Here is a 17,527-nt window from a genome sequence, read left to right on the forward strand (position 1 = left end):
GAATGGACTATGAGTGAATTGAGAAAACCGTTTTTTTAAAAATCAGATCACAAAATACGAATAAAAGCAGAAAATCAATGTCAAAATGCCGCAAGTGAACAAAAAAACCACTAGCGAGAAACTAACATTTAATTCAAACAAAAAAATTAGGCCTAGAATGAGCTGTGAATGGATTGGGAAAACGATTTAGAAAAAATCCGATCCAAAAAATCGAAAAAAAACAGTAAAAATCAGAGTGAAATTGCCGCATGTGAACAAAAAATCACTACCGAGAAACCGAATTTTTGTTCAAACACCGTTTTCTCACTAATTTAAAATTAGAGCGAAAAAAATTCACGCCGCAAAACCACTCGCTTTTTCGCTCCATTTCCTGTTTCGGCGTGACCAAAATCACTACTGCAATTTGACTTCAAAAATCATGAAAATGTGTGAACAGATCTTAAAAAAAAAAACATAGCCGGAAGAATTCCGGAAACGACTCGAAGTAGAAATCTGACTATTCTCACTAATCAGATGCATCACCAGCATATTACCAATCAACAGACATTGTAACCAATTCACAAATAAAAGACCGGAGAAGTGGAAACTTGACAAAGAACAAAAGCAAAAAATAATATTCTCTAAAAATCCATCCAAAATTCTCTACAAAAAGATAACATGCAGCTTCCCATCCATAACTCATAGAAATCAATTAGTTATATATTTGGCTTGATCAATCGCCCACCTAGTACTTGCAGAGAAACGTTGAACAACAAACTAAAAAAAGACTAAGAAAAACTCTTTAACGAATTAGAGTTTTGTATAATTTGTTTAAATGAAAACTGCCCTGCTAAGCCTTCAAGTGCAAAATCATAGAATCAACACCTACAAAAATGCTCCTAATTGGGAAAAACTTAAAAACAAAAAAACATTAAATTGGAAGAAATAGGCAAAAAACATAGAAAAAAGACAAAAAGTGGCCAAAATTTGTTCTGATTTACTCGATTTTCTTTAACAAAAACAACTCAAAACTATTATCAATCAAAATGAGAGACATGCAAAAAAGCTACAACAACTGAATTCCACTAGAAAACTCCCCAAATGCTATCAAAGGTTGAGGAAGAAAAGAAATGACATTTAAAACCAAATTGAACAAAAAAAACGAGAAAAAGTAAGGTGTTTTTTAAATTTTAGAAGAAAAAATAAAGCCAAATAAAGTTACTTTGAGCAAATAGAGCAAAGAATTGCTCAAGAAATAATGGGAAAGTCATAACAAGCTAAAAAAATTGTCTACGATTGAAAAAAAAACGAAAAAAAGCAAAAAATTAAAAAAAGTGGTTAAAAAATATTCTATTTTTCTGTCATTTTTCTTCAGAAAAAAATGTTTTATACCAACAAAATTGTAATCAATTTATATCCTTGATATTCTTTGAGCAACGAGCTTCTATGCAAATTGCACTTAACGCAGTAAAACAAAACAAAAGGCCAAAATACAATAAATTTCGTCGAAAAATCAGCAAAACTGATCAAAAACCTCCAAATTTGCATAAAACTCCAATTAACTACTTGAAACCTTCAATTCCTTTCAGAACGAGCCCAAATCCAATACAATATCAAAATCAGACCTCATAAACAAGAAAAATTGCAAAAAACTGCTTTGAAAAGCCGCATGTGAACAAAAAAATTTCGCTCGCTCAGAGAAAATTTTTTCACACATCAATTTCTCGCTCTCTCAAAACAGCGGTATGAACAAAAAACCACTCTATTTTCGCTCCGCTCTTCGCTTTTGTTCAGCAACCAAATCACTCCAAATTTTTTCACGCGTTTCATTTCCCGCTTAAAAATTCACTCCAATAAAATTGATTAAAAAAAAAAGGACTTCTCCAATACTCCTCTTCGAGTCGTAAAAAGACAGCGCCCCAATACAATTCAAATTCTTTGAATTGTAAAACCAAGAGAAGGCCAATAATAGCCCCAGCTATCGCTGTGCGGCTATTAAAAAAACCAAGAGAAGGCCAATAATAGCCTCAGCTATCGCTGTGCGGCTATTAAACAAAAGAAGATCATTTCATTATTCAGAATTGGAGGTTCGATAAAAAAACAAAAAAAAACACTGCTACAAACTTAGTTTGAGAGCAATTAATTACTCAATTCATCGAAAAGCAGCTATATTATATGAACTGAAGAATAACCTCACTCACAATTAGCCTGTACGAGACCAGACAGTCGACTGGATCTCTTCCTCATTAACATACTCTTGATGCGGGCAATTGTGGAGATGTTTGCCCATTCTGTTCCAGTCATCCGGCTGACACAGTTCTCAATGTCCTCGGCAGACACTGACACCACACTTCCTCTGTTCTCTTCTATCGAGGGAATCTTCCCCTCGTACCCTTTGAACCACTCGTCACCACGGATACCATCTACCGTGATCCTAAATAGAGCAGCTTTTTGAATTCCATGAAAAACTGCAAAAAATACAACTCGTCCGAAATTATAAATTATTTTCAAAGTTTTTGTCCTTTTGTTTAAAACCGTTTGCAACTCAAGGTCTGGACGAAAACAGCTCAAGCGGAGTGTCAAGCAACAGTAGTCAAATTTCAAAATAATTGAAACACAGGAAACCGCGATAGGAAATGCCATATCAACCAGCCCAAATTACTCGTCAAAAGTTACACATCTCGAAACCTACTCCAATGTTCCGTACCTCTCTTTGGGGTCCTTTTCAAGAAGGCGTGTCAAAAATTTTCTACACGAATGTGATATTGTAGGCTCGTCTGGGATTTTTAACGGCTGATTAGCAATGTTTTCATACAATTCCATCTTGGTCTGACCGTCAAATGGAATATTTCCAAACAGCATAGCGTATAAGGTCACCCCAATAGCCCAGATATCAACCGGCCTGCCTCTGCTTCTGTCGTGTGAAGGCGAATCAAGGTCAACCAACTCGGGAGCCAGGAACCCAGGTGTTCCCTTAGTCCCCCTGACGATGTCTTCCTCACCTTGGAATTCGATGCTCTCACCCAAATCCACTAGCTTCGCATGGTCACGGGCGTCCAGTAAGATATTTTCAGGCTAAAACGCTAACTTTTAATACTTAAAACATCAGTTTAAGACTTGAAACTACGAGTGACAGTAGGAACATGACGTTCAATTAGGCGCAATGTAATTATGAAACGACTAGGAAGTTTCCTATAGCCAGACATCATGAATATGCTTTACGTTCACTTCTTTTGCTATGTATTTAAAATTATAAGATTTAGTACGTAGACAGCAAATTTTCTATATGCTGACATTGACTGTCTACAAGACAATCCTCATTGAAATTATTCTATAGTTTGTTACAAGACAAATTCGTAACAGAAATTTTTCCAAGACACCTTGATATCTCGGTGAATAATCTTCTGGTGATGCAGGTACTCCATGGCGAGAAAAGTATGCACGAAGTATTTTCGTGCTTTTGTTTCTGTAAGAGTATTTTCGGTTGGGATGTCAGGCAGCACTGATCCTCCTGGGAGGAATTCAAACACCATGCACAGGTCATCCGAAGCCTCTTCGTCGTACACTTCATGCAGCTTCACAATATGCGGATGGTGCAACTTTTTCAGAGTAGATATTTCAGCATACACTTGGTCCAGTGGGGTGCGCACCTGTTGAAATATAATAATTCATCACTGCTTCAGGAAATCACACTAGATCACAGCAAGGTGACATAGATGTCATTGCATGACTTGCTCCAACCTCAAACACAAAATTGAAAGGCTCAGGATGCCTCTTTAAACCATATCTGCCTCCTCGCGCGTTCTGTAGCAGCTTCGCTGAACCAATGAAAAGCTGCTGACTGACTTAGAGACGTAATGTCCTAGGACTTGAGTTTATCCCGTTTTTGAAGATTGAAAGTCAATTTAAATCGCTCAAGTAAGCAAAGAAAAATCGAGAATGTTCAAACAATTGACCTATCACAACATAAAAAATTATCAATGGCTCATCAGAAAACATTTTCGTCCTCTCATTATTGAGATTAAGTGATGATACTACTACAAAAAAAACAAGCGCAACGAGAACAAATTGTTTTCATGCCCCAGGAATCATGTTATCGACTGAAAACATTATATGAAGAGAAATATGAGTCGTTGGAGAGAACAATGATACCTGTCATCACTGATTATTGATGATAAGAAAACCAAAATAATAACAAATATAGGCAGAACTCAGAGATCCACTAAAAGTTCACGAAAACAAGTGTCAAAGCCATAAAATAATAAACTGATTACTTTAAACGCTGTAACAAATCGCATATGCTTTCGTAGAGAGCCCAATTGTCCTCTTATTAATCAACATTGGTGATTACACCACGAAAGCAACAAAGATACAGTCGGAACTTGAAAACTCACTAACATTTTCAGAGAACGAATGCCAAAACCATAAAACAATATATAGATTCACTTATAAATGGAATATTTCCACGAAGAAACCACTTCACTAGACAACAAAAATAACAACATAGCTGGCAGAGAATGTCAGAAAATAGCTGCAATAGTTTTGTAGAACCGCAGTCTCAAAAAATAGTTTTGTAGAACCGCAGACATACACTCAATTACAGTGATATACATCCATCCAGTTGACCCCATCTCCTCGAACTACCCTAGTCGAACTCCGACGCTTATCTTGCAAGATCTTGCAAGATTCTTGCAAATGTCGCTTATCTTGCAAGATCTTGCAAGATTCTTGCAAATGACGCTTATCTTGCAAGATGCAAGATCCGGACGCCTATCTTGCAAGATAGACGTCGAAAAATGTTCAAGAAAAAAGTGAAATTTTAAAGTCCCATTAACTCAAAGACATTTTCTCTTATGAGTTCAGACGTCAAAGGGAGAAAACGGTTGGTGAAAAGGGTTCGCAGACGTCAAAGGGTTGGCGAAAAACGTAAACGGTCAATTTTCTCAACCTTCCTATCCCTTGTAAAGTAATCCTATAGCATAACGGCACTCCTACTGAAACTAACACACGGAATAAGGAAGAAAAATGGGGTCCAAAAATTTTTTGCCCTAAAATTATTTTTCTCTCGGGCCTAATCGGAATGTTTCATATTAACTTTACCGTCGATAACATGTTTGAAAGACTCGTTTCCCCAAAAAAGTTTTAATCATCGTTTCAATGGTTCATTCTATTCACACCAAGTGTGAATCACTTGGTAAACACTAAAATAGGTCATAAAAAAGCAGCCAGAGCGTTCCTGCTTATGCTATATAATGTTATAATCGACTTTTTGTTCCTTAAATGAGACTTTTCTGTGAGTCCATTCACTTTGAATCATTAATAGGTAGCAAGGACACAAAAAACCAAATGTCAGTAATCAACTGAGAGAGAAAAAACATATAGTACACCCAATATAGTCAATCATACGTTTTGTGTTACGATATTATAACGTTTTTCAATGATTAAACATGTACCTGGCGAAAAACGTAAACGGTCACCTTTATCAACCTTCTAATCCCTTGTAAAGTAATCCTATAGCTTAACGGCACTTCTACTGAAACTAACACACGGAATAAGGAAGAAAAATGGGGTCTAAAAAGTTTTTGCCCTAAAATTATTTTTCTCTCGGGCCTAATCGGAATGTTTCATATTAACTTTACCGTCGATAACATGTTTGAAAGACTCGTTTCCCCAAAAAAGTTTTAATCATCGTTTCAATGGTTCATTCTATTCACACCAAGTGTGAATCACTTGGTAAACACTAAAATAGGTCATAAAAAAGCAGCCAGAGCGTTCCTGCTTATGCTATATAATGTTATAATCAACCTTTTGTTCCTTAAATGAGACTTTTCTGTGAGTCCATTCACTTTGAATCATTAATAGGTAGCAAGGACACAAAAACCAAATGTCAGTAATCAACTGAGAGAGAAAAAACATAGTACACCCAGTATAGTCAATCACACGTTTTGTGTTACGATATTATAACGTTTTTCAATGATTAAACATGTACCTGGCGAAAAACGTAACCGGTCACTTTTATCAACCTTCTAATCCCTTGTAAAGTAATCCTATAGCTTAACGGCACTTCTACTGAAGCTAACACACAGATTATGGAAGAAAAATAGGTTCCAAAAATTTTTTGCCCTAAAATTATTTTTCTCTCGGGCCTAATCGGAATGTTTCATATTAACTTTACCGTCGATAACATGTTTGAAAGACTCGTTTCCCCAAAAAAGTTTTAATCATCGTTTCAATGGTTCATTCTATTCACACCAAGTGTGAATCACTTGGTAAACACTAAAATAGGTCATAAAAAAGCAGCCAGAGCGTTCCTGCTTATGCTATATAATGTTATAATCGACTTTTTGTTCCTTAAATTAGACTTTTCTGTGAGTTCATTCACTTTGAATCATTAATAGGTAGCAAGGACACAAAAAACCAAATGTCAGTAATCAACTGAGAGAGAAAAAACATATAGTACACCCAATATAGTCAATCATACGTTTTGTGTTACGATATTATAACGTTTTTCAATGATTAAACATGTACCTGGCGAAAAACGTAACCGGTCACTTTTATCAACCTTCTAATCCCTTGTAAAGTAATCCTATAGCTTAACGGCACTTCTACTGAAGCTAACAAACAGATTATGGAAGAAAAATAGGTTCCAAAAATTTTTTGCCTTAAAATTATTTTTCTCTCGGGCCTAATCGGAATGTTTCATATCAACTTTACCGTCGATAACATGTTTGAAAGACTCGTTTCCCCAAAAAAGAATTAATCATCGTTTCAATGGTTCATTCTATTCACACCAAGTGTGAATCACTTGGTAAACACTAAAATAGGTCATAAAAAAGCAACCAGAGCGTTCCTGCTTATGCTATATAATGTTATAATCGACTTTTTGTTCCTTAAATGAGACTTTTCTGTGAGTCCATTCACTTTGAATCATTAATAGGTAGCAAGGACACAAAAAACCAAATGTCAGTAATCAACTGAGAGAGAAAAAACATATAGTACACCCAATATAGTCAATCATACGTTTTGTGTTACGATATTATAACGTTTTTCAATGATTAAACATGTATCTGGCGAAAAACGTAAACGGTCACTTTTATCAACCTTCTAATCCCTTGTAAAGTAATCCTATAGCTTAACGGCACTTCTACTGAAGCTAACACACAGATTATGGAAGAAAAATAGGTTCCAAAAATTTTTTGCCTTAAAATTATTTTTCTCTCGGGCCTAATCGGAATGTTTCATATCAACTTTAACGTCAATAACATGTTTGAAAGACTCGTTTCCCCAAAAAAGTTTTAATCATCGTTTCAATGGTTCATTCTATTCACACCAAGTGTGAATCACTTGGTAAACACTAAAATAGGTCATAAAAAAGCAACCAGAGCGTTCCTGCTTATGCTATATAATGTTATAATCGACTTTTTGTTCCTTAAAGGAGACTTTTCTGTGAGTCCATTCACTTTGAATCATTAATAGGTAGCAAGGACACAAAAAACCAGATGTCAGTAATCAACTGAGAGAGAAAAAATATAGTACACCCAATATAGTCAATCATACGTTTTGTGTTACGATATTATAACGTTTTTCAATGATTAAACATGTACCTGGCGAAAAACGTAAACGGTCACTTTTATCAACCTTCTAATCCCTTGTAAAGTAATCCTATAGCTTAACGGCACTTCTACTGAAGCTAACACACAGATTATGGAAGAAAAATAGGTTCCAAAAATTTTTTGCCTTAAAATTATTTTTCTCTCGGGCCTAATCGGAATGTTTCATATCAACTTTACCGTCGATAACATGTTTGAAAGACTCGTTTCCGCAAAAAAGTTTTAATCATCGTTTCAATGGTTCATTCTATTCACACCAAGTGTGAATCACTTGGTAAACACTAAAATAGGTCACAAAAAAGCAACCAGAGCGTTCCTGCTTATGCTATATAATGTTATAATCGACTTTTTGTTCCTTAAATGAGACTTTTCTGTGAGTCCATTCACTTTGAATCATTAATAGGTAGCAAGGACACAAAAAACCAAATGTCAGTAATCAACTGAGAGAGAAAAAACAAAGTACACCCAATATAGTCAATCATACGTTTTGTGTTACGATATTATAACGTTTTTCAATGATTAAACATGTACCTGGCGAAAAACGTAAACGGTCACTTTTATCAACCTTCTAATCCCTTGTAAAGTAATCCTATAGCTTAACGGCACTTCTACTGAAGCTAACACACAGATTATGGAAGAAAAATAGGTTCAAAATTTTTTGCCTTAAAATTATTTTTCTCTCGGGCCTAATCGGAATGTTTCATATTAACTTTACCGTCGATAACATGTTTGAAAGACTCGTTTCCCCAAAAAAGTTTTAATCATCGTTTCAATGGTTCATTCTATTCACACCAAGCAAGTGTGAATCACTTGGTAAACACTAAAATAGGTCATAAAAAAGCAACCAGAGCGTTCCTGCTTATGCTATATAATGTTATAATCAACTTTTTGTTCCTTAAATGAGACTTTTCTGTGAGTCCATTCACTTTGAATCATTAATAGGTAGCAAGGACACAAAAAACCAAATGTCAGTAATCAACTGAGAGAGAAAAAACATATAGTACACCCAATATAGTCAATCATACGTTTTGTGTTACGATATTATAACGTTTTTCAATGATTAAACATGTACCTGGCGAAAAACGTAAACGGTCACTTTTATCAACCTTCTAATCCCTTGTAAAGTAATCCTATAGCTTAACGGCACTTCTACTGAAGCTAACACACAGTTTATGGAAGAAAAATAGGTTCCAAAAATTTTTTGCCTTAAAATTATTTTTCTCTCGGGCGTAATCGGAATGTTTCATATTAACTTTACCGTCGATAACATGTTTGAAAGACTCGCTTCCCCAAAAAAGTTTTAATCATCGTTTCAATGGTTCATTCTATTCACACCAAGTGTGAATCACTTGGTAAACACTAAAAATAGGTCATAAAAAAGCAACCAGAGCGTTCCTGCTTGTGCTATATAATGTTATAATCGACTTTTTGTTCCTTAAAGGAGACTTTTCTGTGAGTCCATTCACTTTGAATCATTAATAGGTAGCAAGGACACAAAAAACCAAATGTCAGTAATCAACTGAGAGAGAAAAAATATATAGTACACCCAATATAGTCAATCATACGTTTTGTGTTACGATATTATAACGTTTTTCAATGATTAAACATGTACCTGGCGAAAAACGTAACCGGTCACTTTTATCAACCTTCTAATCCCTTGTAAAGTAATCCTATAGCTTAACGGCACTTCTACTGAAGCTAACACACAGATTATGGAAGAAAAATAGGTTCCAAAAATTTTTTGCCTTAAAATTATTTTTCTCTCGGGCCTAATCGGAATGTTTCATATCAACTTTACCGTCGATAACATGTTTGAAAGACTCGTTTCCGCAAAAAAGTTTTAATCATCGTTTCAATGGTTCATTCTATTCACACCAAGTGTGAATCACTTGGTAAACACTAAAATAGGTCATAAAAAAGCAACCAGAGCGTTCCTGCTTATGCTATATAATGTTATAATCGACTTTTTGTTCCTTAAATGAGACTTTTCTGTGAGTCCATTCACTTTGAATCATTAATAGGTAGCAAGGACACAAAAAACCAAATGTCAGTAATCAACTGAGAGAGAAAAAACAAAGTACACCCAATATAGTCAATCATACGTTTTGTGTTACGATATTATAACGTTTTTCAATGATTAAACATGTACCTGGCGAAAAACGTAAACGGTCACTTTTATCAAACTTCTAATCCCTTTTAAGGTAATCCTATAGCTTAACGGCACTTCTACTGAAGCTTACACACAGATTAAGGAAGAAAAATAGGGTCCAAAAATTTTTTGCCTTAAAATTATTTTTCTCTCGGGCCTAATCGGAATGTTTCATATCAACTTTAACGTCGAGAACGTGTTTGAAATACTCGTTTCCCAAAAAAGTTTCAATCATCGTTTCAATGGTTCATTCTATTCAAACTAAGTGTGAATCACTTGGTAAACACTAAAATAGGTCATAAAAAAGCATCCAGAGCGTTCCTGCTTATGCTATATAATGTTATAATCGACTTTTGTTCTGTAAATGAGACTTTTCTGTGAGTCCATTCACTTTGAATCATTAATAGGTAGCAAGGACACAAAAAACCAAATGTCAGTAATAAACTGAGAGAGAAAAAACATATAGTACACACAATATAGTCAATCATACGTTTTGTGTTACGATATTATAACGTTTTTCAATGATTAAACATGTACCTGGCGAAAAACGTAAACGGTCACTTTTATCAACCTTCTAATCCCTTGTAAAGTAATCCTATAGCTTAACGGCACTTCTACTGAAGCTAACACACAGATTATGGAAGAAAAATAGGTTCCAAAAATTTTTTGCCTTAAAATTATTTTTCTCTCGGGCCTAATTGGAATGTTTCATATCAACTTTACCGTCGATAACATGTTTGAAAGACTCGTTTCCCCAAAAAAGTTTTAATCATCGTTTCAATGGTTCATTCTATTCACACCAAGTGTGAATCACTTGGTAAACACTAAAATAGGTCATAAAAAAGCAACCAGAGCGTTCCTGTTTATGCTATATAATGTTATAATCGACTTTTTGTTCCTTAAATGAGACTTTTCTGTGAGTCCATTCACTTTGAATCATTAATAGGTAGCAAGGACACAAAAAACCAAATGTCAGTAATCAACTGAGAGAGAAAAAACAAAGTACACCCAATATAGTCAATCATACGTTTTGTGTTAAGATATTATAACGTTTTTCAATGATTAAACATGTACCTGGCGAAAAACGTAAACAGTCACTTTTATCAACCTTCTAATCCCTTTTAAGGTAATCCTATAGCTTAGCGGCACTTCTACTGAAGCTAACACACAGATTAAGGAAGAAAAATAGGGTCCAAAAATTTTTTGCCTTAAAATTATTTTTCTCTCGGGCCTAATCGGAATGTTTCATATCAACTTTAACGTCGATAACGTGTTTGAAATACTCGTTTCCCAAAAAAAGTTTCAATCATCGTTTCAATGGTTCATTCTATTCAAACTAAGTGTGAATCACTTGGTAAACACTAAAATAGGTCATAAAAAAGCATCCAGAGCGTTCCTGCTTATGCTATATAATGTTATAATCGACTTTTGTTCTGTAAATGAGACTTTTCTGTGAGTCCATTCACTTTGAATCATTAATAGGTAGCAAGGACACAAAAAACCAAATGTCAGTAATCAACTGAGAGAGAAAAAACATATAGTACACACAATATAGTCAATCATACGTTTTGTGTTACGATATTATAACGTTTTTCAATGATTAAACATGTACCTGGCGAAAAACGTAAACGGTCACTTTTATCAACTTTCTAATCCCTTTTAAGGTAATCCTATAGCTTAACGGCACTTCTACTGAAGCTACAGAATAAGGAAGAAAAATAGGGTCCAAAAATTTTTTGCCTTAAAATTATTTTTCTCTCGGGCCTAATCGGAATGTTTCATATCAACTTTAACGTCAATAACGTGTTTTTAAATACTCGTTTCCCAAAAAAATTTTAATCATCGTTTCAATGGTTCATTCTATTCACACCAAGTGTGAATCACTTGGTAAACACTAAAATAGGTCATAAAGCATCCAGAGCGTTCCTGCATATGCTATATAATGTTATAATCGACTTTTTGTTCTGTAAATGAGACTTTTCTGTGAGTCCATTCACTTTGAATCATTAATAGGTAGCAAGGACACAAGAACCAAATGTCAGTAATCAACTGAGAGAGAAAAAACATATAGTACACACAATATAGTCAATCATACGTTTTGTGTTACGATATTATAACGTTTTTCAATGATTAAACATGTACCTGGCGAAAAACGTAAACGGTCACTTTTATCAACCTTCTAATCCCTTTTAAGGTAATCCTATAGCTTAACGGCACTTCTACTGAAGCTAACACACAGAATAAGGAAGAAAAATAGGGTCCGAAAATTTTTTGCCTTAAAATTATTTTTCTCTCGGGCCTAATCGGAATGTTTCATATCAACTTTAACGTCAATAACATGTTTGAAAGACTCGTTTCCCCAAAAAAGTTTTAATCATCGTTTCAATGGTTCATTCTATTCACACCAAGTGTGAATCACTTGGTAAACACTAAAATAGGTCATAAAAAAGCAACCAGAGCGTTCCTGCTTATGCTATATAATGTTATAATCGACTTTTTGTTCCTTAAATGAGACTTTTCTGTGAGTCCATTCACTTTGAATCATTAATAGGTAGCAAGGACACAAAAAATCAAATGTCAGTAATCAACTGAGAGAGAAAAAACATATAGTACATCCAATATGGTCAATCATACGTTTTGTGTTACGATATTATAACGTTTTTCAATGATTAAACATGTACCTGGCGAAAAACGTAAACGGTCACTTTTATCAACCTTCTAATCCCTTGTAAAGTAATCCTATAGCTTAACGGCACTTCTACTGAAGCTAACACACAGATTGAGGAAGAAAAATAGGGTCCAAAAATTTTTTGCCTTAAAATTATTTTTCTCTCGGGCCTAATCGGAATGTTTCATATTAACTTTACCGTCGATAACATGTTTGAAAGACTCGTTTCCCCAAAAAAATTTTAATCATCGTTTCAATGGTTCATTCTATTCACACCAAGTGTGAATCACTTGGTAAACACTAAAATAGGTCATAAAGCAGCCAGAGCGTTCCTGCTTATGCTATATAATGTTATAATCGACTTTTGTTCTGTAAATGAGACTTTTCTGTGAGTCCATTCACTTTGAATCATTAATAGGTAGCAAGGACACAAAAAATCAAATGTCAGTAATCATATGAGAGAGAAAAAACATATAGTACATCCAATATGGTCAATCATACGTTTTGTGTTACGATATTATAACGTTTTTCAATGATTAAACATGTACCTGGCGAAAAACGTAAACGGTCACTTTTATCAACTTTCTAATCCCTTTTAAGGTAATCCTATAGCTTAACGGCACTTCTACTGAAGCTAACAAACAGAATAAGGAAGAAAAATAGGGTCCAAAAATTTTTTGCCTTAAAATTATTTTTCTCTCGGGCCTAATCGGAATGTTTCATATCAACTTTAACGTCAATAACGTGTTTTTAAATACTCGTTTCCCAAAAAAAATTTCAATCATCGTTTCAATGGTTCATTCTATTCACACTAAGTGTGAATCACTTGGTAAACACTAAAATAGGTCATAAAAAAGCATCCAGAGCGTTCCTGCTTATGCTATATAATGTTATAATCGACTTTTTGTTCTGTAAATGAGACTTTTCTGTGAGTCCATTCACTTTGAATCATTAATGGGTAGCAAGGACACAAAAAACCAAATGTCAGTAATCAACTGAGAGAGAAAAAACATAGTACACACAATATAGTCAATCATACGTTTTGTGTTACGATATTATAACGTTTTTCAATGATTAAACATGTACCTGGCGAAAAACGTAAACGGTCACTTTTATCAACCTTCTAATCCCTTTTAAGGTAATCCTATAGCTTAACGGCACTTCTACTGAAGCTAACACACAGAATAAGGAAGAAAAATAGGGTCCAAAAATTTTTTGCCTTAAAATTATTTTTCTCTCGGGCCTAATCGGAATGTTTCATATCAACTTTAACGTCAATAACATGTTTGAAAGACTCGTTTCCCCAAAAAAGTTTTAATCATCGTTTCAATGGTTCATTCTATTCACACCAAGTGTGAATCACTTGGTAAACACTAAAATAGGTCATAAAAAAGCAACCAGAGCGTTCCTGCTTATGCTATATAATGTTATAATCGACTTTTTGTTCCTTAAATGAGACTTTTCTGTGAGTCCATTCACTTTGAATCATTAATAGGTAGCAAGGACACAAAAAATCAAATGTCAGTAATCAACTGAGAGAGAGAAAACATATAGTACATCCAATATGGTCAATCATACGTTTTGTGTTACGATATTATAACGTTTTTCAATGATTAAACATGTACCTGGCGAAAAACGTAAACGGTCACTTTTATCAACCTTCTAATCCCTTGTAAAATAAATCCTATAGCTTAACGGCACTTCTACTGAAGCTAACACACAGATTATGGAAAAAAAATAGGTTCCAAAAATTTTTTGCCTTAAAATTATTTTTCTCTCGGGAATAATCGGAATGTTTCATATTAACTTTACCGTCGATAACATGTTTGAAAGACTCGTTTCCCCAAAAAAGTTTTAATCATCGTTTCAATGGTTCATTCTATTCACACCAAGTGTGAATCACTTGGTAAACACTAAAATAGGTCATAAAAAAGCAACCAGAGCGTTCCTGCTTATGCTATATAATGTTATAATCGACTTTTTGTTCCTTAAATGAGACTTTTCTGTGAGTCCATTCACTTTGAATCATTAATAGGTAGCAAGGACACAAAAAATCAAATGTCAGTAATCAACTGAGAGAGAAAAAACATAGTACACCCAATATAGTCAATCATACGTTTTGTGTTACGATATTATAACGTTTTTCAATGATTAAACATGTACCTGGCGAAAAACGTAAACGGTCACTTTTATCAACCTTCTAATCCCTTGTAAAGTAATCCTATAGCTTAACGGCACTTCTACTGAAGCTAACACACAGATTATGGAAGAAAAATAGGTTCCAAAAATTTTTTGCCTTAAAATTATTTTTCTCTCGGGCCTAATCGGAATGTTTCATATTAACTTTACCGTCGATAACATGTTTGAAAGACTCGTTTCCCCAAAAAAGTTTTAATCATCGTTTCAATGGTTCATTCTATTCACACCAAGTGTGAATCACTTGGTAAACACTAAAATAGGTCAGAAAAAAGCAACCAGAGCGTTCCTGCTTATGCTATATAATGTTATAATCGACTTTTTGTTCCTTAAATGAGACTTTTCTGTGAGTCCATTCACTTTGAATCATTAATAGGTAGCAAGGACACAAAAAATCAAATGTCAGTAATCAACTGAGAGAGAAAAAACATATAGTACACCCAATATAGTCAATCATACGTTTTGTGTTACGATATTATAACGTTTTTCAATGATTAAACATGTACCTGGCGAAAAACGTAAACGGTCACTTTTATCAACCTTCTAATCCCTTGTAAAGTAATCCTATAGCTTAACGGCACTTCTACTGAAGCTAACAAACAGATTATGGAAGAAAAATAGGTTCCAAAAATTTTTTGCCTTAAAATTATTTTTCTCTCGGGCCTAATCGGAATGTTTCATATTAACTTTACCGTCGATAACATGTTTGAAAGACTCGTTTCCCCAAAAAAGTTTTAATCATCGTTTCAATGGTTCATTCTATTCACACCAAGTGTGAATCACTTGGTAAACACTAAAATAGGTCATAAAAAAGCAACGAGAGCGTTCCTGCTTATGCTATATAATGTTATAATCGACTTTTTGTTCCTTAAATGAGACTTTTCTGTGAGTCCATTCACTTTGAATCATTAATAGGTAGCAAGGACACAAAAACCAAATGTCAGTAATCAACTGAGAGAGAAAAAACATATAGTACACACAATATAGTCAATCATACGTTTTGTGTTACGATATTATAACGTTTTTCAATGATTAAACATGTACCTGGCGAAAAACGTAAACGGTCACTTTTATCAACCTTCTAATCCCTTTTAAGGTAATCTTATAGCTTAACGGCACTTCTACTGAAGCTAACGCACAGAATAAGGAAGAAAAATAGGGTCCAAAAATTTTTTGCCTGAAAATTATTTTTCTCTCGGGCCTAATCGGAATGTTTCATATCAACTTTAACGTCAATAACGTGTTTGAAATACTCGTTTCCCAAAAAAAGTTTCTATCATCGTTTCAATGATTCATTCTATTCACACCAAGTGTGAATCACTTGGTAAACACTAAAATAGGTCATAAAAAAGCAACCAGAGCTATCCTGCTTATGCTATATAATGTTATAATCGACTTTTTGTTCCTTAAATGAGACTTTTCTGTGAGTCCATTCACTTTGAATCATTAATAGGTAGCAAGGACACAAAAAATCAAATGTCAGTAATCAACTGAGAGAGGAAAAACATATAGTACACCCAATATAGTCAATCATACGTTTTGTGTTACGATATTATAACGTTTTTCAATGATTAAACATGTACCTGGCGAAAAACGTAAACGGTCACTTTTATCAACCTTCTAATCCCTTGTAAAGTACTCCTATAGCTTAACGGCACTTCTACTGAAGCTAACACACAGATTATGGAAGAAAAATAGGTTCCAAAAATTTTTTGCCTTAAAATTATTTTTCTCTCGGGCCTAATCGGAATGTTTCATATTAACTTTACCGTCGATAACATGTTTGAAAGACTCGTTTCCCCAAAAAAGTTTTAATCATCGTTTCAATGGTTCATTCTATTAACACCAAGTGTGAATCACTTTGTAAACACTAAAATAGGTCATAAAAAAGCAACCAGAGCGTTCCTGCTTATGCTATATAATGTTATAATCGACTTTTTGTTCCTTAAATGAGACTTTTCTGTGAGTCCATTCACTTTGAATCATTAATAGGTAGCAAGGACACAAAAAACCAAATGTCAGTAATCAACTGAGAGAGAAAAAACATAGTACACACAATATAGTCAATCATACGTTTTGTGTTACGATATTATAACGTTTTTCAATGATTAAACATGTACCTGGCGAAAAAAGTAAACGGTCACTTTTATCAACCTTCTAATCCCTTTTAAGGTAATCCTATAGCTTAACGGCACTTCTACTGAAGCTAACACACAGAATAAGGAAGAAAAACAGGGTCCAAAAATTTTTTGCCTTAAAATTATTTTTCTCTCGGGCCTAATCGGAATGTTTCATATCAACTTTAACGTCAATAACGTGTTTGAAATACTCGTTTCCCAAAAAAAGTTTCAATCATCGTTTCAATGGTTCATTCTATTCACACTAAGTGTGAATCACTTGGTAAACACTAAAATAGGTCATAAAAAAGCATCCAGAGCGTTCCTGCTTATGCTATATAATGTTATAATCGACTTTTTGCTCCTTAAATGAGACTTTTCTGTGAGTCCATTCACTTTGAATCATTAATAGGTAGCAAGGACACAAAAAATCAAATATCAGTAATCAACTGAGAGAGAAAAAACATATAGTACACACAATATAGTCAATCATACGTTTTGTGTTACGATATTATAACGTTTTTCAATGATTAAACATGTACCTGGCGAAAAACGTAAACGGTCACTTTTACCAGCCTTCTAATCCCTTTTAAGGTAATCCTATAGCTTAGCGGCACTTCTACTGAAGCTAACACACAGAATAAGGAAGAAAAATAGGGTCCAAAAATTTTTTGCCTTAAAATTATTTTTCTCTCGGGCCTAATCGGAATGTTTCATATCAACTTTAACATATCAATAACATGTTTGAAAGACTCGTTTCCCCAAAAAAGTTTTAATCACCGTTTCAATGGTTCATTCTATTCACACC

The 17,527-nt window shown here is 34.1% G+C and overlaps 2 protein-coding genes across 3 annotated transcripts in view; both read right to left on the minus strand.

The window, feature by feature from the left end:
- The window catches only part of LOC142356767 (uncharacterized), a 173,954-nt gene that overhangs the window by 40,306 nt on the left and 116,121 nt on the right, over window positions 1–17,527 (minus strand). The window lies entirely within an intron of this gene.
- Window positions 2,142–17,527, minus strand: part of LOC142356794 (calcium/calmodulin-dependent protein kinase kinase 2-like) — a 48,643-nt gene continuing 33,257 nt past the window's right edge. The window contains exons 2-4 of the mRNA XM_075408591.1: window positions 3,360–3,629; window positions 2,687–3,054; window positions 2,142–2,413 (exon numbers count right to left, since the gene is read on the minus strand). Coding sequence (XP_075264706.1) covers window positions 2,173–2,413; window positions 2,687–3,054; window positions 3,360–3,629 — 879 coding nt within the window. The 3' untranslated portion in view covers window positions 2,142–2,172. The remainder of the gene's footprint in view (window positions 2,414–2,686; window positions 3,055–3,359; window positions 3,630–17,527) is intronic.

This window comes from Convolutriloba macropyga, chromosome 2, assembly GCF_964194025.1.
Source record: "Convolutriloba macropyga chromosome 2, txConMacr16.3, whole genome shotgun sequence".
NCBI classification, from domain to species: domain Eukaryota; kingdom Metazoa; phylum Xenacoelomorpha; order Acoela; family Convolutidae; genus Convolutriloba; species Convolutriloba macropyga.